The sequence below is a fragment of the Planococcus citri genome, chromosome 5 (genome assembly GCF_950023065.1).
Source record: "Planococcus citri chromosome 5, ihPlaCitr1.1, whole genome shotgun sequence".
Taxonomy (NCBI): domain Eukaryota; kingdom Metazoa; phylum Arthropoda; class Insecta; order Hemiptera; family Pseudococcidae; genus Planococcus; species Planococcus citri.
Genome location: NC_088681.1, coordinates 35,911,960 through 35,936,236, shown reverse-complemented (window position 1 = coordinate 35,936,236; position 24,277 = coordinate 35,911,960). Strand labels below are relative to the sequence as shown.

Genomic DNA, 24,277 nt, shown 5'->3' with positions numbered 1-24,277 from the left:
ATATGCAGAAATTGCAGAATTGCAGAATTTTTTCTACTGATGGAGTTTGTTGAAATTTGAGGGATCCACAACCATAACACCACAAATTGTGCTTTACTGATTGCTGGAGATTCTAGACTACCTAGTTAGTATAAAGCATAAGAAAGATATTGAAATTGGAATGTAGACGGAGGGCTAATGACTATTGTTATGAAAATCAATCAGAAAATGATATTTGCGAATTTCGAGTGTACGCGTACGCGATTCAATTTATTAAATGAAACTTTTGAAATTTAAAATTGTCTCATTTTCTTTATTTCAAATTGTCATATCTTCTGGTTCTCTTATGCATTTGCAATTTTTTGGAAACAATTTAGTTTAAAATCTTGTCGATTCGAGTTTTGATTTTTATTATTTAGGTAATTAAAGTTAAAGTTAAAGGAAGGAATAAAATAAAAATGAAAAAAATTCATTGATTTTTTGCTGACTGAATAACGTCATCTCGAACTTGACCGTATTGCAGCTGCGCAGTCGCTCTCTTCCCCTCCAGCTACATCGACGTTGTTGTTGTTACTGATATGATAAGAAATCAAAACACGTGTTTTCAGTTTTTATTTTCGTTGCAAAATAATGGAAAAATCTTGAAGAAGTTTTAAATAATTCGGTTTATTCTACAATAACAAATTGAGAAATGTATTCTCTTGTTTCTTAGGTGCTGCGAAACCAAAACGAGGAACGATAAGGTAGTATTAGCGTAATACGGATGATTAGTTTCAATTACTACGAGTACTTTTGTTCATGATGATTCCATGTATGGAACATGTTTCGAATCATAACTTCGAATGTTTTTCGTTAATTGGTGTAATTTGTTTCTAGTATTTTTCTGAATCGTAATTCGATATTGGGTTTTTCAGTTCAGTCCATTGTGTACAGTGATCTTCCAAGAAATCGTGACCGAAGTTTGGGGGAAAATTCAACGCTGTTACGGTGACGTACGTATCCATTCCATACACAGTTGGTATCGGTATAGTTTTAATATTTTTTATCAATCTATTAATGACGAAAAGAATAAAGGATAAGGGAGTATTAAAAAACAAATTTTCTCCCATTATCACCAAAGTAATTAGTTTTTCAAACGTTGCCATTTATTAGATCATATTCCTCTCTCACTCTGCCTTGTGCTCGATAATCCGAAAACAACGATCTCTTTCATGCCGGCTTATCTTGTTATTACGAAAATAAAGCTAGGATTGTTACAATCGTGGAATAAATTTAATGCACAGTGTAATCGAGATCACATTTGTCGTATTACTTTGTACGCGAGTTGATTGTCTTGTGAATTCGTATACCTTACGCGAAAATTGTACCACGAAATTGTATCCTTATCACCGGTTTCGCTATTTTAAGGGTTAATCGTGCAGCAGATAGTGATTTCGTAATCAAGACAGAAAAAATTATTATCCCCACGTGATAGAATTTTACTATGCTAGTGACCTTGATTTTTTCGAATTAAATACCAACGTTGCCTGAGGTTTTTCATTCAGTTTTAAAAAGTTACTCGAAACTTTCGGATCTGTTAATATCTTACGATATGGCTCCGAACGATAGAATGCACACTACTATGATGGATGTAAGTACTCGTTTTCATCCTAGGATTAAAATTTACCTCTTATCTGAATTATATTATTGTACTTATTGTTTACTATCTTATCTTGAAACTTTAGTGAAAATTTAGCATTCGGTTCATTGTATTGTTTGTTTTTTTCTTCTCTACAGACTACTAGTATGTCAACCGAAGGGTTTTTGCCTGAAGATACCAAGTTTTCTACCAGAGCTATTCATGCCGGACACTCGCCCGAAAAATGGTCTTCGATGGCTGTCATCACACCTATCAGTCTTAGCACTACTTTTAAGCAATTTGGACCCGGTGAACCCAAGGTAAAAATGAGTTGAAATAAGAGCATTCTTTCTTTATTACGTAATCTTACTCGTTTTTCATCTTGTTATGTTGTGCGATTGTCTCGAATGTCTGAAAAATAGAAAAATGTGTTGCGTATAACTCTCGATATCAAAATTAGAGAAATAAATCTGATAGTTTTAGGAGTTCTAAAACCAATTAGATCATTTAATGACAAAATTCAAGTCATTTACAAGTATTTTTTTTCTCATTTATACTTCAATTTTAATCAAAACAACGATGAATTTAAGACCTTTTAAAATGAAAAAGAAGTTATTATGATATTTTGATTTTTTTGGCGAATTTTCTGAAATAATCGAAAGTAAATCTCACAAAGAACTATAACCTTTTCAAAATATACCCCTTATTGCAATTTAAAAAAATCATAACTGTTTTGAAAGTTAATTTCTAAAAATGAGAGAAAAAAACATCATTTTATTCGCAAATCAGAGAAATATTTTTTTTGTTACAAAAAAAAGTTTGCGAATGAGAATAAAAATAAAGCTGTAAAAAATTTAAGTTGTTGTTGAAATAGAGAAATTCCTGAAAAAAATTGAATTTTTGACTCAGAAAAGTTGTAGATTACGATAAAAGACGAGTTGCAGAGAAAAAAGCTAAGAAATACGTACTACCAAAAAATAAATCGAATCACCAAAGATGGTAAAAAAACATATTCTGTATAATAAGAAAATTTCTAAAAAGAATGAAATTTAATTTTTTAGCTCATTTCATAAAATTCGAAATACCTATTGAGTAGATACTCAAGAAAATACTAGGTATTTGTTTTTCAAGTTAAAAAACTGGGAAATTCGGGAAATTTTGATTTTGTTTATCAACTTTGAGTCATATCATGAATGAATTTCATTTATCAAAAAAAAAAAAGGATAATTTGATGCATCACTTGTTCGATTAATTCCAATTTACTTACCTTATTCGTATTATTTTGAGTCATAGAAAATCCCAATTCTGCTGAAAAAATTACGTGAAATGAAGGAAACTCAGAAAAATTATAATCGTTTATTTTGTACTTGGAAAATTTCCGTTCAATTTTGTAAAAATTTGTGATTTTGATTAATTTCCGAGTACAGGGGTAAGGAGTGCAACATGGATAAAATTTTATCGAGGTTAATTTTAAGATTTCCCAGATTTTATTTCCAGTCCAACCATAATGAAACGTTTTCGGTGGAAAATTGTAACTAAGGGACTAATGGTGCTAATGTGATGAATATTTTCTTCGTCACTTTAATTATTTTTTTGAGGGAAATTTTGAACAAATTTTTGGTACTGAATGTAATTTTTCCATATTTTATTAATTTCGATCGACTTAATTAAATTTTACTAATTAAGTATTCTTCAATTTTGATTAATTTTTTCAATACTTCGACATTTTAGTAATTTTTTTCAAACAAATTTTGCAATTTTTGTTATGTTTTATCCATTTTAAACTCATTTTTGAAAATTATCCCAGATTTATGATGGAAAAAAGCGAATTAATTTAATTTATACGTATTCAAATGCTTCCATTACGAGGTGTATAGTTCACCGTACTCTTTGGTCTGTAGATATCAAGTACCTACCTATCTATTTAAAATTTCATAGTTGTTGTCTAAAATATACGATATTGCGATCAATTACGCCAAAAAAGGCAATCAAACTAGTCGATTCTTCTCATATAAATTTATATTCACACGCTGTAATTTATTATTTATGAATAGAACATATGTTATAAAAACTAATTAGCTACATTTTAATAAAAAACACCACGCATCGGTGGGGTGTCGATCACACCCAAGACTATTGAGAAAAATCCCCTAATTAACCTTTACATTCTCTGATACGGTTTAATTTCTGAGAAGAACTAGAAAAACACCAATGGTGGAATAAAGGGCTATTTTTTAAATTCCATGAATCCATAAACAAGGTCATTAGAGTACAACTTTTTTTTCATTTTAAAATAGTACAATCTGTTCTACGTTATCTTTCCGGCGGTTGTTTTTAAAGCTGATGAGTAATCAATAGGTGTGATTATTTATTAATTTTTCATCGTATCAGGCCCTTGTACGCTTATCTCAAACTCTATTAAGTTCACCGATTTGTGAAAGGTTCAATTAACAAACATAATTATAGATTTCTTTACGATGACGAACGCGGAAAAGTAACGTTTTGCCCATTTTTATTGTTTTTTTTTTTTACAGCAATTCGAATACAGCCGAAGCGATAACCCAACCCGAAACGTTTTAGAAAGTTGTTTAGCCTCGCTGGACGGTGGCCGATTCGCTTTAGCTTTTTCCTCCGGTCTTGGTGCCTTAAATGCTGTCGTACAATTATTAAACGCTGGCGATCATGTGATTTGCATGGATGACGTTTATGGAGGAACTAATCGTTATTTTAGTAAAATAGCTACCAAATTTTGCATCACTGTAACGTTCGTTGATCTGAGCGATGTCAAGAATCTTGATAAAGAAATAAAACCTAATACCAAAGTAAACCGAAGACTTGGTACTTTGATTATTGTTGAAATTTTGCCCATTCTAATTACGTGATTTGTTTTGCAGTTAATCTGGATCGAGAATCCAACCAATCCGATGATGAAAGTTGTCGATGTTAGGTCTATTACTCGATTTGCGAAATTTAAAAGTCGCGATGTCATGGTTGTCGTGGATAATACTTTCTTAACTCCTTACTTTCAAGTAAATTAAATTAAATTACATTATTTTAAACGTAGTTTTAATCTTCTCGTGAATTAATTTTTATGGTATTTCTGCAGAAACCCTTAGCTTTAGGTGCAGACATATCAGTATATTCATTAACTAAATACATGAATGGTCATTCAGATGTTGTCATGGGTGCAGCTGTCACCAACAGCGAAGTCATTTACTCAGAATTAAAATTCATACAAAACGGTAAATATCTCAGGTCTCTTGTACCTAGCCTAGTGGTATTATTGCGTAAGCGTTTTACAGTCCAAGAATTTGCTTGGAATGTGGCTTATGATGGTAATTTTTTTGGCGATCTTCGATATCAGGAAAGGTCAAACCCTGTAAGAACATATGTAATGTTTAATTGTATTAAATTGCTCGATGTTCGTATTTGCGAACACAAATATGCCAATGATAAGATACACGAAATGAACTCAGTTTATCATAATTTTCCCCTTTTATGCTCAATTGATTAAACATTGACGGTCTTTGTATTCGGAATACAAATTAGTTCTTTACTTTTTGGAAATTATTGGCGATAATTTTGTGATTTTCGATTGCACATGATTGTCGTTAAGTAAAAATAGATTGGAGCGATGATTTTTTTCTTGATGTGGAGAGCTATTTTAAAGTATGATTTGTTGGTTTCTTATTTTTTTAAAAAAAAATGACCTACGCTTTTATTGAAAAAAAAAAAAAAAAAATGAATTTTAGAATATCATGTTATTGAGAGAATGACAACGCTGAGTAGAAACAGTACTTTTGTTTTTCAATTTTCTAAAGTGGAGTTTTTATGATTTTTAGATTTTTTAATTTTTCCGAACTAGTATTTAAACATTGTATGTTATGCTTTTTTGAAGGTTTCATTTTTTTATTTTTTGTTATGGAAAATTTTGTATTTCTTTCGATGGATTGCTTCAAAGTTTGGATTTTCAATAATTTGTAGCGTACAAAAGAAACAAAAAACTTTCAAGGCGTTTTAAAAGTAGATATTCAAATATTCATCTGTTGGGAAAGGAAAAGTGAGAAGAGAGGCAGGAGATTTTCAATGGAATGGATATTCAAAGAGTTGTTAGCGATTTGAATGTTCAAATTGAAAACGAATGAGTGTATAAAAAAATTATTGAGTTGAATACTTATTTTTTGTTTTCCTCCGTTCAATTTAAAATAATTCTGTAAAAATTTGTAAATCAACGGACATATGCACAGCACTTAGTTTATGTAAATTTCATGAAAATATTGCTGTATTTTAATTGAAGCTCCGAAGTTGCAAACGAATATTTTTTATGGGTTCATTGATGATAATTTTTTTTTTTCAAATGTGCAGTTAAATTATGTTAGTAGGTAGTTGGATCGCATTGAAAATCATTTTAAAAATATTGCAATTCAGTTGAATATAAAAATTATATTAGGTATCTTCGAATCAAAAAATTATTTTACTTTTGAAAATAATTCTATATTGACTTAATTTAAATTAAATAATTAATTTGATTTTTTTTGGTCTGTTTCAGCTTCCGGTGTTGTTCCTTCTCCTTTCGACTGTTACCTGGTTGACAGGAGCTTGAAAACGTTATGCATTAGGATGAAACAGCATATGGAAAACGGTCTTAGAGTTGCTCGATTCCTCGAAAGTCATCCTATGGTACTTAAAGTCCTTCATCCTGGTAAATATATTTTAAAATTATTTTTTTCTTTATTCTAAATAAATACAAACTCGTGTATAATGTGTTTTGTAAACGCGTCTGATAGGTTTGGAATCCCATCCTGGATACAATATTGCCAAACAACAATGGTCGGGGTGCAGCGGCATGTTATCATTTTACATAAAAGGTGATATTGAAGACACAAAATTATTTATAAAAAAATTAAAGTATTTCATTTGCGCCGAAAGCTTAGGAGGTTTCGAAAGTCTGGTCGAAGTTCCGTAAGTATCGAATACCTTTTTTTAAATTTATTTATTAATTATTGGAATCGAGTATTTTGATGAAGAATTTTCCATTTCAGGTCTTTAATGACGCATACCTCGGTTTCGGCTGAAGAACGTGAAAGACTGGGCATAACTGATAACTTAGTTCGTACTTCGGTTGGCTTAGAATCAGCTGATGATCTTGTCGAAGATCTAAATCAAGCGTTGCTCGCAGTCCAGGCGACTAAAAAGAAATAGGCTACCCTCGATCGCCATACTTCGATTCTAATGTACCTAATTTTATAATAGTTGGTGTCTTTTAAAAATAGTACGATATAATCGTCTTTATTATTGTTTTTTGTTTTTTTTTGTTTTCTTCTTTTTTTTGTACGCTAAAGTTCACCGAATTTTTAAATAAAAAATATTTTACCATTGAAATGCTTCTTAATCTTATTGTTATTATGAAAATCCAACTTTATCTGTGATTTGAGTATGTGATGGTGATAAGACGTTCTTTGTGGAACTTTTGATGTTGTGAATGATTCAATGGGAGGAAAACTTGAAATTGGAAAATATGAAACTAGTTTGATATCAAGTTAAGACTACGTTCCAAGTTGTTGAAATTGATTCATTTTTTTCATTTTGTAATTACCTAATATTGAGGTATAATTTGTATACAATAAAATGAATCGAAAGCTTGAGAGAATGTTGGGATGAAAATATATTCAGAATAATAATTCCATTCGTGCTAGATTTTGAAGTACCTATCTATTTATGGGCAGGTCTATTATTTATTAATAATAAAGGAGGGTGCTGGACACCTAATTAAAATGCTAGTGTTTGATGTATGGCTTAGGTTACCTATTTATTTAGTTTTTTATTGCCTAGGTACTTTTTTAATGTAGATTTCGTGTTTTTTAAGAATTAAATCATATCAGGCATTCGTTCAATATTTTTCTATTTTGGATGAGCTAGTCGTCTATTCTGATAATTACATTTTTGTTTATCCGTAACAGCGAAAGATAGAAAGATATTATCAGGCATGAACATGATAACGGAAAAATTAATTGAGTTACTGTTACTCGTACTATATCTTACGTTAATTGATTTGAGATATTCTAATATTAAAAATTTTACATTTCGGCTAATCATCGTTCTGTGATATCTATAATGAATATTGCTTCACGAATTATAAAATGAATCCTGAATTCATCGTTATTTCATGTGATAATCTGAAATGGAATTTTTGTATATGTACCTAAAGATGTATCACATATGCAACCATAATAACAGGAACTATGAAAATATTGCATCGTTTATCTGAAAAGGTAGAGAAGAGATCAAAGTAATTTTTGTATTCGTACGTAGTTATGGTAAAGTATTGCCTGATATGAAGAAGGACGATGAAGGTTATCTTTAATTTTTGAAGAGGAAACTATGTGGGTAATATTTTGCTTTTTAATTAGAACTAAGTACCTGCTCATAATCAGATCTATTCGAAATATTTTTCTAAATGTTCCGTAAACCTAAAGTAGGCAATAGAATTTCGATTTTGTTCTATACAATTAATATAGTAAACGACTCAGAAAGCATTACCTTCGTAGGAAAAAAAATAATCAGAGATTTTTATAGCTCGGCAATTAATTTTATTTTTTTCAATAATGCTCTGATTGAAAACTGAGTTTTTGAGATGAAAGTAGGAATGGGCAAAGATTTGGCAGGACGTGGAACGGTGGAAGAGGAAAGTCGGTTAGGTTTCAGATTTTTCATTTAAAAAACGCCAAGATTTCGTATTTTGTAAACATTTTTCCTGCACAATGCCTCCAATAATGAAATGCCTAATCTCACGATAATTTGTTCGATGATTTTTTCGAGTTATTTTAATACTTGTAGTAAATTTACAATCGACCAAAATAAATTGAAAGTAAATACGGCAAAATTAGGAGATTGAATTTCAATTCGTTGCTTTATTAGGAAAAGGTCGTAACTACATCAAAGTTGATTTCTCAGAAAACGCATTTTAATTTTTAAAGAGCATTCTATCAAGTACACTTTATAGTTTTAGATGAGGTAAGAGAACATTTGGTTATCGCAATCATTTTCCTGCTAATTTTCAAAATAAACATCCTGGTAGCACTGATTTTTCATTTTTTTATTTGAGGAACTCTGAACTGAAAAAAGTAAAATTTAACAAAGGAACTTTCACCTTAAGTCAAGCTTTTTTCATCAAAAGCCCATAAGAAATACACAGGAACGATATCCTTAAGGTGATGAGGTTGATTTTCTGCAATTAATCAGTGAAATTACGTGAAATTATGTGTTTATAATGACTTTTCTTACCAACAAATTACAAAAATCAAAAGAAATAGGTTCAATCTGAGAAACAATATCATTTAGAACCTTTTCATTGTAACGGTTTTGAAAACTTGTATTTAAAACCATTTGTTTTCGGCTATTACGAGAACAAAAAACATCGAAATTCAATTTCAAGTGTTGCATCATGTAGAGGACAAAATTCTCTTTCCAATGATACCACTATCTCATTTTTTATAAAAATTGTAGTTACGACCTTTTCCTAATAAAGCAACGAATTACTTGGCAGCATTCCGTCTGATAAAATAGAAAGAGGATAATACTGACGTTTTCCGGGTAAAGGAAACCAATGGCTCAGTCAAGTAGCTTATAAAGTTACTGTTACCTATATTTTTTTAAAGAGATAACTGGTCATTTTTTATGCATAGAAAACATTTGCAACCAGCAAGGCCAGATTTATGCTACCACTTCACCTCCTCTCTTCACCACAAAATGTATCCCAAACTGCAGGAATTTTTGGATCAAAAAAAGTCGAGAGAGCATATAAAAATGCACTACCGAGACAACTTAGAAATGTTGGCAATTTGGACGCTCTTTCCCTTCAATACATTGCGTATAAAATTCTAAAAAAAACAGGTAGGTAATTAGAGTAAGTATATCAAATTGTTTTTTCCGTAATTTTTCCCATTTCAAATTGTGTAGAATATACATAAAATTCATGGCAAACCAAAATACGAACCTCGTTTACTGCTAGTAAGAATCTAGAGCAATATTTTCATTTTATTCTCGTTTTTTTGTAAAAAAAAAAAAAAAAAAAAAAAAAAAATAGGTAAATAAATAAGTTATTTTAATTTTTTTTAAAAATGTTACCACCTGCCACTTTGAGCGGTTGTCTATACTCTCACCTATTAAGAAATTCGGTCCTGTAAGCTTAGCTAGAGACAGAGTATTAAAGTTTCAAAAATTTGCCAAAAACAAAAAAGAGTAGCTGATATTTTGGTGGAGGGAAATCTGGAACATACTGCTTGTACATGTTTTCAAAACTCTTATCGTATTGAAATCCAAACGGGACTGCTTGAGGGATGCTAGCCACTTGCTATACAAACTACATATTACGTTCAAATACTGCATGAAAAGGGAGGGAAATGACCAAATGTCATCATAAAACGATATATTTTTTGAAAAGTCATAAAATTGTGATGAAATAATTTCGTGGAAATTTTTTTGACTCTTATCTAATTCGTTTTTTGTCACATGGTCTACAATAAATTTTGATGGTATGAAAACAACATATTATAATTTGAGGAAAATTTTCAAAATATTCTCGAGTAGGTACCCGAATGAATTTCTAATAAAATATCATCTTGAATGATGTTATACGTATACATACACCGTACTTTAGTAGATTGTACCTTTTCTCGAGGAGTTACCTACTCCCCGAAGCATTTTTTTTTCTAAATGAGGTAACGCAGCTGTTTTCTTCAATTTATTAGCCTTGCTCCACCTTAAAAAAAAACTTATTTTTTTCCAAGTGTCCTTATTTTGGAACCCATTGAAAAAATGAAAATGGTATCAATTAATGCTTTACGTAGGTATCTGGTTGTTAAAAATGATTTATGATCGACTCTTATTCTAGACACTGTTGAAAAGAAATTTAGCCAAGATGCACACTTCCGTCTCTTCCCATTTCTGAGGATCTACCCTCAATTTATAAGAGAAACGTCTACTGTGTTTTCTATGGATCCCACAAAAAAATTTCAAAGAAAGTTGTTTTTTAACATCTCTTCTATATACCTGATTCCACTTCTTATAAAAATTTAATAATTTAAGGCAATACTTTTGCCTCAAATCAGGAAAACATGCTATTCATAATGACATTTTTCGTCCATTCAAGTGATATATTAGTCATTCATACCCCTAATACCCTTTCTGACCACAGCTCCCTCCCATTTCAAAAATTCGAATAGGTATATTGATCATGCGAAAATTGTTTGTGCAAACACATTTTAATAAAGGTAGGAATATAAATTTCATTTTTGAGCAACTCTTACTCTTCAAATTTAGGAATAGTACGCTACAGACAGTCAAATTTTCGAAAAGAAGCATTTTTTTTCGCAAAAAAATTCTTTTTTGAATTCTTTTGAATTTTTTTAAATGATTTGGATTTTAAAAAATTTCGGCACTTTCGTGTATATAAATCCATTTACCTACAAAATTTGTTGTCGAATTTTCAATTTTATGATTTTTAAGCATCAAAAATCGTTCAAAATAGCACCTTTTCTGAAACAAATAGTTGGTTACGAGTTGACAAAACGACGAGCTGCTTAAGAGGATGTCATCGTGTATTGACCATGTTTATTTACGATATCAGTTGATAATTGATTAGGATTAATTAGGATTAGGATTATGATCGATTTTGAAATCAATGTGATTTATTGTCTCGTTCTAGTCAAAATTACATGCGTCGCTGCAGTGACCTTTTATACCCTACTTATAGTTTTTTAATAGGTAGGATAAGACAACTGCAGGAATAAAACCTTATTAGTACCTATTCATTTTTTTAAATCAAAAATTCTGATTTTTGATTATTTTGCAGATTAAAATGAGTAAACCACCAAAACAGACAAGTTATCGACCACTCGATAAGCATTTCTCGACTAAGGCTATCCATTGCATGTTTCATCCAAAAAACGTCGGTTCCAAAGGAGTTATACCACCTATTAATCTGAGCACGACCTTTCATCAAGATAACTTCGAACAACTTCAGGTATCTGCGTACGTGTACCTTTCACGCCCGAATTAATCGCGGTAATTTTTAATAAATGATATCTATATCATACTTAATTTCATTTTATCAATCTGCTTATTTGCGCAATCGTAATTCTCTTCATCATATACCAGAAAATGATAAGAAAAATATGCGATCGGTAAATTTACTAATTTCAATATTGGCACAAAGAATGGCGGATTTGTATTTTTGCATTCAGTCGTGGTATAAAATTACACGAATAATTTGGAAAATACAAGTCATTCTTCTTCAAAAACAATTAGCAATCAATTACAAAAGTCATCGTTACCTGTGTTCTCAATCAACTGCTCGAATGCATCTCTTAATGATGATAAAATTTTTCACAAATATTTTCCCCCCTCACTAAAATTTCACCTAGGTTGATTCATCGTTATTCTTAACCTTATCAAATCATTATTTACCTATTTTTTTCAGTATTTTACATACAGTCGGTTCAATAACCCCAATCGAGAGATGTTAGAAAAAACTCTAGCCACGTTAGAAAATGGCAAATACGCGTGTTGCTTTTCAACAGGAATGGCAGCTATTGTAATGATATGCAATTTGGTTACACCAGGAGAGCATATTTTATCATTAGAGGATGTTTACGGCGGTACTCATAAATACTTTTCACAGTATTGTCCTCAGCATAAAGTCGAAGTCACATTTGCTGACTTAATGGTCCCTGATATTCTGCAAAAAAACATTAAACCTAATACCAAGGTAAGAGGTAAGGAAACCTACTAATTGGTTTAGTAGGTCTATACGTATAATAGGTACCTACACCTAGCCTTTGAATTGAATTTATTTTATAGTTAGTTTGGCTGGAATGCCTGACTAATCCAATGATGCGTATTATTGATATCGTAACAATCTCAAAAACAGTCAAGAAATTGAATCCAAATACCTTGGTGGTAGTAGATAATTCTTTCTTGTCGCCGTATCTAGTGGTAATTATAACATTACTACGTGAATGTACCTATTTCATCTATTAGTAGGTACCTATTGAAGTAGGTTGGTGTATTATTTATTTTTGCAGAAAGTATTGGATCTAGGGGCGCACATTTCTATCGGGTCGTTGACCAAGTATATTGGTGGTCATTCTGATTTATTAATGGGGGTCGTAGTAACGAACGACGAAAATTTGCATAAAACATTTTTCGATTATCAAGCTGGTACGATTTATATGATTGAATTAATTTTTTTTTCTACATCTGACGACGAAACTTTTGTGCACTCAGTCACTGGTTTGGTGATATTTTTTTTTACACAAGTCTACGGAGGTCTATAGGTCTCCAAAAAATCTCAGCTGCCCAAATGGGAATTTGAGGGTTTGGTATGTTTGGAATTTTCCGAAATTGTTCAAAAATTGTAGGTTATAAACAGATGCAAAAAAAAGTGAATTATAAATTATCATCCTAAAAAATCTGAGAAGATATGAGGTCTCAAAGAAGGGACATTTTCGAAAGAATCGGTGTTTTTTCGCTTCTGTCGCTATCCAACCTTCCTGAGAAAAATTACTCAGTAATCATTTGATATTCTGCGTCCATTTTTGCTATTTGCTGTCAAAATTCAAGATCACTCTTAGTGTTCTACTGAGTGGTTGAAAATGTGTAAATTTCGCATTAATTATGTTGTCATATTGAAAAATATCATTCCAGAAAATGGAGACATTTTTTGAAACGCAGTGATACCAATTTTCCGACCATTATTGAAAATTTCAAAAAAATCGAAATTTATTCATAGGGGTTTTAAATGCACAATTTTTTGTTTGGGTAAAAAGAGACCAAAATTAGTGACTTGAGTGAACGAATTGTTCTATGTATAAAGAATTATGAAGGAGATAAAAATGAGGAGTTTGAATTAAGGATTATTTTTAATTCCATTAGGATATGGAGCCACCCCATCAACTTTGGATTGTTATCTTGCTTTAAGAAGTGTACGTTCGTTAGCTGTACGAATGAAACAGCACATGTGCAGTGCCAACGAAATAGCCAAATTTTTACAATCTCATCCAAAGATCGAGAAAGTTTTATATCCAGGTAAACACTTTTCCATTCGAAAGCTCCTTACAAGAACAATACCGTTTAGCATGCTTTACATGACAGGATTCTCAACTCATCCGAGGCATGATTTAGCTGAAAAACAGTGGTCAGGATGCAGTGGAATGTTATCATTTTATATCAAAGGCGACGCATCAGATACTAAAAAATTTCTTAGCAAGTTAAAGCACGTCTCTACAGGCCTAAGTTATGGTGGTTTTGAAAGTTTAATTGAAGTTCCGTGAGTAATTTACTTTGGCTTGGCACTTTACTTACCCACCTACCTACCTACCTAGTACCTACCTATAAACATCATTCACGAGAAAATTTCGAATATACTTATTCATGTTTTAATTTGATAGTATGACAATGTCTCATGGTGCCACTCCAAAGGAAATAAAAGAAAAGCAAGGAATCACCGAAAATTTCATGAGGTTATCAGTTGGTCTCGAAGATACTGAAGATTTAATTAGCGATCTGGGGCAAGCTTTGGATTCGGTAATGAAAAATCCCAGTTTTTTTTTGTCTGGACTATTTTTTTTTTGTTGGACTATAATTTCATTTTCAAATTTTTCAGATCAAGAAATGATACCTATACTTTAGAGGAAATTGATTTGATAATTTTGTTTTTACCTACTACCGAGTGTTTTTCCCTCTAACGAGATTCCTGATTAAGAAATCTGACGTCTACGAAGTACAAGTACCTATCAAAAATTGAAATTTAGCCGTCGAATAATTACCATAAAATTAAGAATTGTAGATAAAAATTAAACATAGTTTGATGATTATTTTTTCATTTATTTTTACTTCAACTTTTCAGAATGTGGTAATCTTTAACACAATTTTAAAAATTGGATAAAATGTTTCAAGAATTCGTTTAATTTAAAATTAAAAAAAAAAAAAAAAAATGGAAATGATCACATAAAATACTCATACAAGGATGTACCTATTTGGATTCCAAATTCAAACTCATTAAATTTCGGAAGAATTGGCCCGAACGAAAGCAAGGGCAAAAGTTTTCAAAAATTCGTGCTTCTGGAGGTAAAAACAATTTGTTGAAAATTTGTTTATTTCTCTCGATCCAAAATTTTAGAATTTAAGTGATGATTTTTTTTAAAGTTTTTAATTTGAAAATGAAAAGCAAACAGACCCGAGAGCTATTTTTTGGCTTACCTACCCTACCTAAATATTTTGTGATGAGTCCATTTTTTTTGACTCCACAATTTTTGAATTTGAAAAGGTAATTAAAAATTTCAATTTTGAAATAATAGAAAACCAAACAGGACCAAGCAAAGCGTAGATAAAAGCTTAGGTAATGCGATAATTCATGTTTAGAGAGAGTGAAAATAGTATATTTTTGGTTGAAACATTGGGTCCAAGAACCCCTGGCGATCACCAGTCAACATTAATGGCGTAATGAGATGAAATTTTTCGTTTAGGTAAATTGAATTATCTATGTGAGAAGATCAATCATGTCAACTCCGTGAACTTGGTGATTTCTCATTTTTTGAGAATATGAATCAATGATTCTGCAAATTTGAAAATTTTAATTTTCATCCCTTTGTACCTAGTACTTTTCTACATACCAAAGTGATCATTAGAATCTGATGCAAGATCCATTTAATAATTTGTCTGCTATCAAACTGGCAATTATCGCTGAGGTCGCCATAACTCGAACTTTTCGAAAAATTGATAAAAATGCCTGACTAATTTTATCACAAACGATTAAGATTGTTACGAAATGATTAAAATTTTCATTTTAATTACCCGTACCATTAAGTCATATATCCGCCCGAAATCATTTTCTAAAAACATGTACAGAAATAAATTAAAATCCAGTTAATTTTAAAGGGTACATTTTGTAAGATAATTTTAGTTGATTTGTGAATTAATTTGTCTGGCTTGTACCCAGTATAATATTGTAAATCAGTGTACCTAATTAAAGCTTACATATCCCCCCAAGTGCCTAAGTGGTGTCATTTGAGTACATATTATCTGCAAATGTAAGTATATTTTTTAATCGATATTTTAATCTTAAATTAAATTAGGTACCTACCTATTGGCTATTACATATCTGATTAGAGGAAAAAAAATATTCCAAGCTGGCATGGGAAATTCATCGTATGTTTTTATCAATTAATGAGGTGAAGTTTAGAGTTATTAAGATAATGAATGAATCGATAGGTAGATATTATAAAAACCAGCTGTCACTGTGCATCTACACCAGTTCTCAATAAACTTTGTTCAAGTGAAACTGTAGTTTCGTGTTTTATTCCTTCTTATTTCTTTATCATTTACAGTAAGTAACTATGTACAAATATTTTATAATTCGTGTATATACTTACCCATAGCATTGTATTGATTATGTGCCTACTTGTACCTTTGTACGTTTAGAATATTAAGAGAAGCAGAAATTATTTGAATGGGTTTAAAATGATTTTTTAAGCACCTATTTTTCTTTAAAGGAGTTCTTCATTATTTTGTAGTGAATTCAGATTGCATGTTTTTTTAGATGTAGGTAGGTAAAAAGAGGGAGTCGAACTCGGTCCTTTTCTTCTATATTTTAACGAAGTATACAGGTATATAGGTACCTAACTCAATGATTGAATTGTCCATTCTAATAATTTTCCTTGGGCAATTAATAAGTATTTTATTTGAGAAGGACGAAAATTTATCTTTTGGGAGCGAAACAAATTCTGTTTTCTTTTGTTATAAGTACATATTGGCACACCTAATAATTTTTAGTGGTAATCATGAATATCTACCTGAATTTCTATGGCCTCAGAATTCATTTCAACCTACCTACCTACTTACCTACCAATCCTACCCATTCGATTACCTACCAAATTTATGTAGGTATGTTAAAATTAATATCCAATGAATTTGCTTTTTGACCAATTTTCTTTGAAGAGAAAACTTCTTTGTTTTTTACTGTCCTATTTTGATAAGAAAACGATGTACAAAATTTTTAAAGTATCTAATTTTTAAGAACCAATTGACTCAATTTTCAAACAAGAGTTTTTGGTGAACCACCCAGAGTCTGAAGAGAAAATACTTTGCATGCAAAAATTCGTAACAAAGAAACATTTAATCTCTATATCCATCGGACTTTGATTGATATTTTGCTCTCTTTTCAAAGTGCAAATAAAAACAGACTTGTTTACGAAAAAAATATTATTATTCTTTTCACTGTCAATTCATTGTATTTGATTCTCGGTAGTAATAAACGTAAAAATGATAACTCCAATTTTATCAAAAGCTCATAGTTTGCATGGTATTTAATAATTTAATTAAACCAAATCAGGAAGGTTAGCTTAAAGACAAAAAGGTCCTTGATCATTGATAAGATTGCACCGATTTATTGGAAATTTTCCATGCATAAAATACTTTCTTCTTTTATTTCTAGACATTCACCGACAACATAAAAAATGCCAGCACCAAAAGGCTTTTTACCCGAAGACAAGAACTTCGCTACCAGAGCTATAACTACTCGATTCGATCCAACTCAATGGGAGTCATTATGCGTAACTACCCCAATCGTCATGAGTACTACTTTCCAACAACCGGCTCCAGCTCAACCAAAGGTATACATCATCAGGCTTATTGGACTTTACTTTCTTATACAATTATTCACTCTTCTTGTTAGAAAAGAGCTCATTTTTGAATTCTTCTTTTAGAAATACATTTACGCTAGAAGTGGTAACCCAACTCGGGAAGTTTTGGAAGATATCGTCGCAGCATTGGAAAAGGCCAAATACGGTTTATGCTTTTCATCCGGATTAGGAGCAGCCAACACCATTGTCCATACTTTGCAAGCTGGAGATCATTTGGTCGCCATGGGAGACGTTTATGGAGGTATTTACAGAATGTTCGATCAATGCTTACCCAATAACGGAATCGAAGTTCAATTTGTCGACCTCGAAGATGCAACCACGCTGACTAAATACATTAAAAATAATACCAAAGTGAGTCATTTCCCCATTAATTCACTTTCTCATTCCCATTCTACATCAAAGCACATAATAATGCCTCCTGATTTTGTTTTTTGCAGATGGTTTGGCTTGAAACTCCTACCAATCCTCTATTGAAATATATTGATATCGAAAAAGTCTGCGAAATTGCACATCAGCATGGCATTGTCGTCGTTGTTGACAATACCTTCCTATCTCCGTATTTCCAAGTGAGTTGAAGAAAAAAAATACTGCTCTGGATTGCAGATTAGGGTGAATTTCTTCGCAAGACCGAGTAATATTGAGCTATCGATTTTCTCAAACGTTGAGAAGCTTCCTAAAGATAAAAATAAAGTTTAATTTGAAAACGATTCAAAATAGGTTGCATATCTAGAAAAAACTGTGTGCTCGAATTTGCTCAATAATGTGAATATCATGGAATTCATATTATTGAGCAAATTCGAGCAATATCAAAAAATGCATTTCTCGCTGACTTCGATGCAAGATTTGATTGAAAACGTCACAAAATGACTCTCGAAATGTAAAACTCGAGTGTATAGTAGGATATTACGAAATTTACCATGTTTTTAACAGAAACCGCTCGACTTTGGAGCCGATGTAGTCCTCCACTCGTTAACCAAATACATGAATGGTCATTCAGATGTCATAATGGGAGCTATTGTGACCAACAGTGAAGAATTATACAAAAAATTTGCTTTCCTTCAAAATGGTACGTCTTATAAAAAGTTCCAGAAAACATCCCCAACTTACTTTAGCCTATAATCAGCTATACCTACTCGATAATTTGTTATTTTCCAGCCTACGGTGTTGTTCCATCCCCATTCGATTGTTATTTAGTAGTTAGGAGTTTAAAGACTGTAGTTGTCCGCATGAGACAACATATGGAAAATAGTCTGAAAGTAGCCCAATTCTTAGAAAGTCATCCGTTCATTGAAAGGGTTATCCATCCAGGTAAAATATCTCAGTCATTGAAAAATATATAATCATGAAAGACAAAAAAAAATTAACCTAATTGACTGAAAATTTTATTAACAGGACTGGAATCACATCCGCAACGAAAAATCGCCGAAAAGCAGACTTCAGGATGGGGTGGAATGCTGGCCTTTTACGTCAAAGGTGGACTGAAAGAAAGTTCCTTATTAATAAATAAACTAAAAATTTTCACATTGGCTGAAAGCTTAGGTGGCTATGAAAGTTTAATCGAAATTCCGTAAGTATTCTGTCACAAAAGTGTCAATTTTTTTTACCTAAGCACTACAACTCATATTTTTGGGCTGCTCGCCGCAACAACTCTGATCTCAGATTGTAGAGATTAAGTATGCGGATTTTCGCATTTTTATTTTTGTTTTTTAAAACGCGTTTTGTAAGCGTTCTTTATTATTTTTTTAATGATTAATGTTGATCATTAAAATTGACCTGGTTGGGGGACTGATCCCCTCAGGATTGAAACTTTCATTTTTACCGGATACAGAAATCCATTGTAATATTTTTTTTTTTTGCTCTTTTGTATAGTCGATAATGTTACGACTATTGTGAAAATTTTTGGTTATTTGAGCCAAAAGACATTTGTATTATTTAAATACGAATATCATGTATTATAATGTTAATCTATCCAGTATTAGATTAATTACTCCATAACTTGTAATCAGCTGTGATAATTTAATTCCTCGCAAATCAACCGTTACATTGCATTACCTACTTATATGCCACTATGAGGCATTTATCTTCACGTCACTCTCATATTTTCAAAAGACTGGTCGCGTAGACCATCATTGTTCTCTCGGCTGTTTCGAAGCCTAATTCTCACACATAGCGTCCTAGCCTGGCTTTTCGCTTCTTTAGTTTATTAATTTCAAAGTGCAGCTAAAATTTGCTCTGTTCTTTTGTGACATTATTCGGTTATATTTTGTCAAAAAGTTCTAGATCAGTATTTTACGTGTACTTTGTAGGTATAGGCGTAGCGATACGCCGATTTATTTTTAGTCCTTATAATGTAAGTCCGGTGCTAGCGACATGTTCTGGTTTTTTGGGCGTTGTGGGGTATTTTTTTCTCGATCTAAATTGTTACTAGCTAGGTTGGTCTTGTTAGGGAAGAAATACCTATTTATAAGCCCCAGTTTTTCATAATTGTTGAAAATTCTTTATCGTATGCAATTTAATAGTTAGCTCATTCTCCGAGGTTTGTTTTGGTTCCAAGCGAACCTTATATGAAGGAGATTGGACAATTCGTTATTTGTCCAGAAAATGACTAATTGCTCGGAACAGCTATTGATGAGGACAAATTTTGGGTGAGATTTTTTGAGACTGGCTCATATTTCTATTTTTTTAAATTTATTTTCAAACTCGAATCTTTGAAAAAATGATTTTAGTGGCCTTAGAAACTTTATCAGCTTAAATTGTGAAGATCAACAAGAATAGTTTTGTTAATTGAATTTTAAAGATTTTCATAAAATTACTGTTTAGGTATCTAAAATTTTTATTGATTGAATGAACCTGAGCGAATAGATTCCTTCTCCCCTCTTCATACATGGAGAATGATCTCGATTTTTCCAAAAATGATTACCTATAATCACCAACCTACTTTTATTCAATTTTGAATTTGAAGTAAGATGGTTGATTATTTGGAAGAAATTTTATCAATTAAAATATTGCACATATTATTAAGCCAATCTGAGCAAATGAGTGTTTTATTTCTTTTAGATAAAATTAAAGCTTTGTGATAAAAAAAGTGGAAATTCTTCTGAAATTAGCCGAAAATTCAAAATTATTAGCTAGGTATCAATTTTGAATTCGTTTTCTTTTTTTTTCAGAAAGCTTCAGCTCAATTTATTTGATCTTTGTGTTCATTATTGAGCATTTTTGAGTATTTTTTCGAAAATTTCAAATCAAAATTCATCTATTTATCATAAATTAGGTACCTATAAGTTACCCATTTACACACTTATGAAATTTTGGAAGTAGGTCACTATTTGTCTCATTAAGCAGATCAGAGCAATTCGTCATTTTTGTTGTCCTTTAGTACAATGAAAGAAATTGAGAACGGTGCCATGAATCGTTAATTTTTTTCTTTCCAGTTGATTGTATTTTTAAAAAATTTACTTATTTATTAATTTTTTAGGTACTTTTTTTTACCTAATACTTTGCATGAATTTTTCTAGAGCTCACAGAAGAGCAATTGAAACGCTTAAGTATCTCTCTATTTTTTAATCGACAAAACAGGAATCGTTGAGTGGTGCTTGAGTGTTTTTTTTTAAAGTGATTTTTCGGATTTAATTTCTAAAAATTATGGTTTTTATTTTTTGAAGATATGAAAGTCCCTGAAAATGTTAAATTCTGAAGTAAAATATCAAGATGTAGAATCCTATTTCAAATTTTCCAAGTATGAAAGTCTTTCTTTTTACGGGGAAATGCCTATTTTGAAAAAAGTTCAGCTCTCTCTGATAAGAAAATGTTGATTTTTTTCTTAAATTACTCTCTATTGCCAACTATTTTTTTGGTTATTAGCATCAAAGGAACGTTTTGATTATTTGTAAGAGTGAAAGAGGGGGGAGGGGGAATCAAAGTAATTTAAATTACAAAACGTTGAAAAAAATCTACCTAGCGTTAGAAATTGCTCTGAAGCATTTTTAGTTTCTCTCAACAGGGAAGTGATACCCGGGATTGAGGGTGTGGACACTTTCCAAATACCTAGAGATAGTGTAAAAACGTTATCGAAAATTCTTATAAGATTGCTTGAAAATTTTAGCTCGTTAATTTTATTTTGAACTTTGGTGGAAAACTAAAAATTAAGAATTGCTTTCCTATCAAAATGAACTTAAGAAGGGGGGGGGGGAGACCAATTAGAACAAAACTTTCGAAACTTAAGAATAAGAACCACTCAAAGCACGCGCAAAAATGCCTACCAACATTAAGTTACCTATCTAGATTTATGTAAACAGATAAGAATTTTCAACAATACCCCTCCTCCCCTACATTGCATGATCTCACCATTTCTTCCTTAACTTGCCAACTCAGCTGATACGAAGCACAAAGTGCTTATTCGTGTCTTGACCTTTCGTTTAAATCAACGATATTGATACTTATATGATCAATTAATCCGTTCGCGGTATTTTCCGATCATCTCAAAGTCAAAAAAAATCAACGACAAAAACACAGACCTTTAAGGTCTAGCTCTTTTACCCCGAACATGTCTGCCAGACGACACCTTTAAATTCAATCATGTGGTTACCAAAGCCAATATTTTTATGTTCTTTTAATAGGTCAATAATGACCCATGCTTCGGTACCCTTAGAAGAGAAAAAAAAGCTCGGCCTAACCGATAACCTTATTAGGGTATCAGTCGGTTTAGAATGCGCTGAAGATTTAATAGATGACCTTAAACAAGCTTTAAACGCGGTCACCGAATCGACTAAATGTAACGGTCTTAGTACTCTGATCAAATGATCATGAACGGATGTCGCAAATAGGGCCATAAATGGCTCAATTAATTAACACCTACGTACGTTAAGTTCCATCGTATATAAAAAATTTTCCAATTTTTTTTTCTTTCTAATTGTAATTTTTTTGAAATTTTTAGTCTTGTTCGTGTATTTTTATTTGCTGTGTACATTTTTTTTTTCTATTCGAATAAATCATTATTGCAAATCATACCCATGTCTTGGATTTTCTTTCTGCGATAAATCATATAAATAGCGTGAACGTACATTTAAAACATTTATTCGTTTTTTCCTAACAGATTCATATGTAATATCTACATTATAACGCGTTCAAATTAATTACGTATATAAAAAATTACCTTAAAACGTATCTATTCCATACTTTACAACGTATAAAAAATTCATTCGTCATTCTTTTTTTTTTATACACAATTGCCTAAATTTGAAACATAGTGAAAGCAAATTAGTGTAAAAATTGATCACGAGACCTATACGAAAATCTTTTTACAAACAAATTAACTCATCATGATAGAGTTACTTTCGCTTCTCATCGCGTGAAACTCGTAAAATATCGTTGTGATTTCAAAATTTAATACAAACAATTTTAATAAAAGTTTTATCACATAAATAACAGTATAAAAAATAAACACGTAAAAATCTAGTATCTAAAATTGATCTACAATATTAATCATTTCAGACTTGATACAAATTTGCACAATATTGTGTAAAAGCGATTCGAAAATCTAAAAATTTCTCCCTTCCCACACATGCCCCAGATCAGTACTGTGCTTTATTTTCGGAGATTAAAAAAAATTTCGATCGTTTCACAGTAGCACCTTTCGATCTTGATCGCTTTCGTTGAAAAAAAAAATAATTTTTATGACTATAAAATAATGACTAGAGAAGAAAAGATATTTACAAATTTATAAGAAAAAAAAAAAAAAAAAAAAGGAAAGGAAAGGAAAGGAAAAAGGATACGTTATATTGTCACAATTAAAAAGCTCCGAAGCCGGCGCTTCAACGTATTTATATGTATAAAATCATGCTAAATAGAGAAGGTAGGTAACTGAATAGCGAGAGGTTTCCAGATCTGGTACCACTTGAAAAGCTTACATGTTATCTCGACCTATGCTGAGTCGAGTGTACGGGTATCTCAAATTACACATACATCAAGATATGGCAATGATATGTTTGTTTCTCTGGTCATCAATACGTACAAATATAACATTTAGATATAGTATGCAATAAAATAACATACATTAGACAGGATATGTAACTGCGTAAAACGGAATTGGTAGGTTTAAGTGAGAGATTCGTGTTCAATTAAGTAGATAGGTAGGTAGGTAAATTATCACAAAAAATCTAGGCGAAGAAAAAACAGGAGTAGGTAAATAGATTACAATTTTACAAACACTTACATAGTTAGATAGGTACATTATTACACGAGATACGAGAGAGAAAGAGAGAGATGATAATTTTGCAAAAAAATACAAGAGTTACGTTTTATATATTGTACAAAATTATCTTATACCCTTTTTAAACTAACGAATTTGGGTTCCTTCCTACGATTTTGTTACGAGATTTAACAAAAAAAAAAAAAAAAAATTAGGAATGGAGATTAAAGATTTAATTAACTTTGAGCGGATGTTGAGGGTATAATTGTTTATCGAAGTCGGAGCTGTAGGCGACATTGTTGCGTTTTAAAAACGAATACAGTTTCTTGAATGTTGGCCTTTGATTGTAATCGCGTTCCCAGCATTCGCACATTAATTCGTATATCTCTGATGAGCATACCGAAGGTTTTGGTAACAATGCAACCTGAATGGAAAAATATTAATTAGGTTTTAACAATTAACATAAAAATTCTATGATGTAAAATATTATGTGAAAAAATATTATTTTTCGGTAAGGTGGGTGTTTTTTCCGGAAAATTGTTCCAAGATGAATTTTTTCTTAGTTCCGTTGTGCCTTCAATTTTGAAAGTGTACAATTTTGTCACGGGATGTTTCCTTGCTAGTTTGGTTTAGTACAGTACAAATTAAAATTTAAAACTCAAAAAAAAAAGAAAAAATGTTTTTCCAGATTTGCCCCTTTAAAGTTCATCTGAGCAAATGCAACTAATAGTTACTGCCATTAGTTTTGAAAGGCGTTTTGATTTTAGTTCTAGAAAGAAACATTATGCAATT

At 31.3% G+C, this 24,277-nt stretch overlaps 4 protein-coding genes across 11 annotated transcripts in view; 3 read left to right on the top strand and 1 right to left on the bottom strand.

Moving 5' to 3' along the window:
- The first annotated feature begins 703 nt into the window (after positions 1 to 703).
- Positions 704 to 6,979, top strand: LOC135846304 (cystathionine gamma-lyase-like). Of its 2 annotated transcripts, XM_065365310.1 has the most exons (9): positions 704 to 722; positions 894 to 971; positions 1,756 to 1,917; positions 4,132 to 4,419; positions 4,492 to 4,626; positions 4,704 to 4,839; positions 6,147 to 6,299; positions 6,385 to 6,559; positions 6,640 to 6,979. In XM_065365310.1, exons 3-9 carry the CDS (start codon positions 1,765 to 1,767, stop codon positions 6,797 to 6,799), a joined length of 1,200 nt encoding a protein of 399 aa, XP_065221382.1. In that variant the 5' UTR covers positions 704 to 722; positions 894 to 971; positions 1,756 to 1,764; the 3' UTR covers positions 6,800 to 6,979. The 2 variants fall into 2 exon arrangements, with proteins under 2 accessions (XP_065221382.1, XP_065221381.1); XM_065365309.1 differs by lacking the exons at positions 704 to 722; positions 894 to 971 and adding an exon at positions 1,266 to 1,609.
- Positions 6,980 to 7,122: 143 nt separating this feature from the next.
- On the top strand, positions 7,123 to 14,509 carry LOC135846302 (putative cystathionine gamma-lyase 2). Of its 4 annotated transcripts, XM_065365308.1 has the most exons (10): positions 7,123 to 7,980; positions 9,283 to 9,490; positions 11,451 to 11,621; positions 12,078 to 12,365; positions 12,458 to 12,592; positions 12,682 to 12,817; positions 13,532 to 13,684; positions 13,751 to 13,925; positions 14,047 to 14,182; positions 14,262 to 14,509. In XM_065365308.1, exons 3-10 carry the CDS (start codon positions 11,457 to 11,459, stop codon positions 14,271 to 14,273), a joined length of 1,200 nt encoding a protein of 399 aa, XP_065221380.1. In that variant the 5' UTR covers positions 7,123 to 7,980; positions 9,283 to 9,490; positions 11,451 to 11,456; the 3' UTR covers positions 14,274 to 14,509. The 4 variants fall into 4 exon arrangements, with proteins under 4 accessions (XP_065221380.1, XP_065221377.1, XP_065221378.1 ...); XM_065365305.1 differs by having other exon boundaries at positions 13,532 to 13,925; XM_065365306.1 differs by lacking the exon at positions 7,123 to 7,980 and having other exon boundaries at positions 9,142 to 9,490; positions 13,532 to 13,925.
- A 1,178-nt stretch (positions 14,510 to 15,687) lies between these two features.
- Positions 15,688 to 22,304, top strand: LOC135849054 (cystathionine gamma-lyase-like). The gene is made up of 8 exons (XM_065369198.1): positions 15,688 to 15,983; positions 17,091 to 17,268; positions 17,362 to 17,649; positions 17,736 to 17,864; positions 18,229 to 18,364; positions 18,454 to 18,606; positions 18,691 to 18,865; positions 21,915 to 22,304. The coding sequence occupies exons 2-8, from the start codon at positions 17,113 to 17,115 to the stop codon at positions 22,096 to 22,098; spliced, it is 1,221 nt and encodes a 406-aa protein (XP_065225270.1). The 5' UTR covers positions 15,688 to 15,983; positions 17,091 to 17,112; the 3' UTR covers positions 22,099 to 22,304.
- A 718-nt stretch (positions 22,305 to 23,022) lies between these two features.
- LOC135849053 (discoidin domain-containing receptor 2-like) overlaps positions 23,023 to 24,277 on the bottom strand; it is a 285,224-nt gene continuing 283,969 nt past the window's right edge. For all 4 annotated transcript variants that reach the window (XM_065369197.1, XM_065369194.1, XM_065369195.1 and 1 more), the window contains exon 18: positions 23,023 to 23,909. In XM_065369197.1, coding sequence (XP_065225269.1) covers positions 23,718 to 23,909 — 192 coding nt within the window. In that variant the 3' untranslated portion in view covers positions 23,023 to 23,717. The remainder of the gene's footprint in view (positions 23,910 to 24,277) is intronic.

Bases quoted from the DNA above. Each gene is read 5' to 3' on its own strand.
- LOC135846304 (XM_065365309.1), top strand. From the start codon at position 1,571: ATGGCTCCGAACGATAGAATGCACACTACTATGATGGAT. The intron at 1,610-1,755 runs GTAAGTACTCGT...TCTTCTCTACAG, and splicing joins TGCACACTACTATGATGGAT to ACTACTAGTATGTCAACCGA. The intron at 4,840-6,146 runs GTAAATATCTCA...GGTCTGTTTCAG, and splicing joins ATTAAAATTCATACAAAACG to CTTCCGGTGTTGTTCCTTCT.
- LOC135846302 (XM_065365305.1), top strand. From the start codon at position 11,457: ATGAGTAAACCACCAAAACAGACAAGTTATCGACCACTCGATAAGCAT. The intron at 12,366-12,457 runs GTAAGAGGTAAG...TTTATTTTATAG, and splicing joins ACATTAAACCTAATACCAAG to TTAGTTTGGCTGGAATGCCT. The intron at 12,593-12,681 runs GTAATTATAACA...TTATTTTTGCAG, and splicing joins TCTTGTCGCCGTATCTAGTG to AAAGTATTGGATCTAGGGGC.
- LOC135849054 (XM_065369198.1), top strand. From the start codon at position 17,113: ATGCCAGCACCAAAAGGCTTTTTACCCGAAGACAAGAACTTCGCTACC. The intron at 17,650-17,735 runs GTGAGTCATTTC...TGTTTTTTGCAG, and splicing joins ACATTAAAAATAATACCAAA to ATGGTTTGGCTTGAAACTCC. The intron at 18,607-18,690 runs GTAAAATATCTC...TTTTATTAACAG, and splicing joins TGAAAGGGTTATCCATCCAG to GACTGGAATCACATCCGCAA.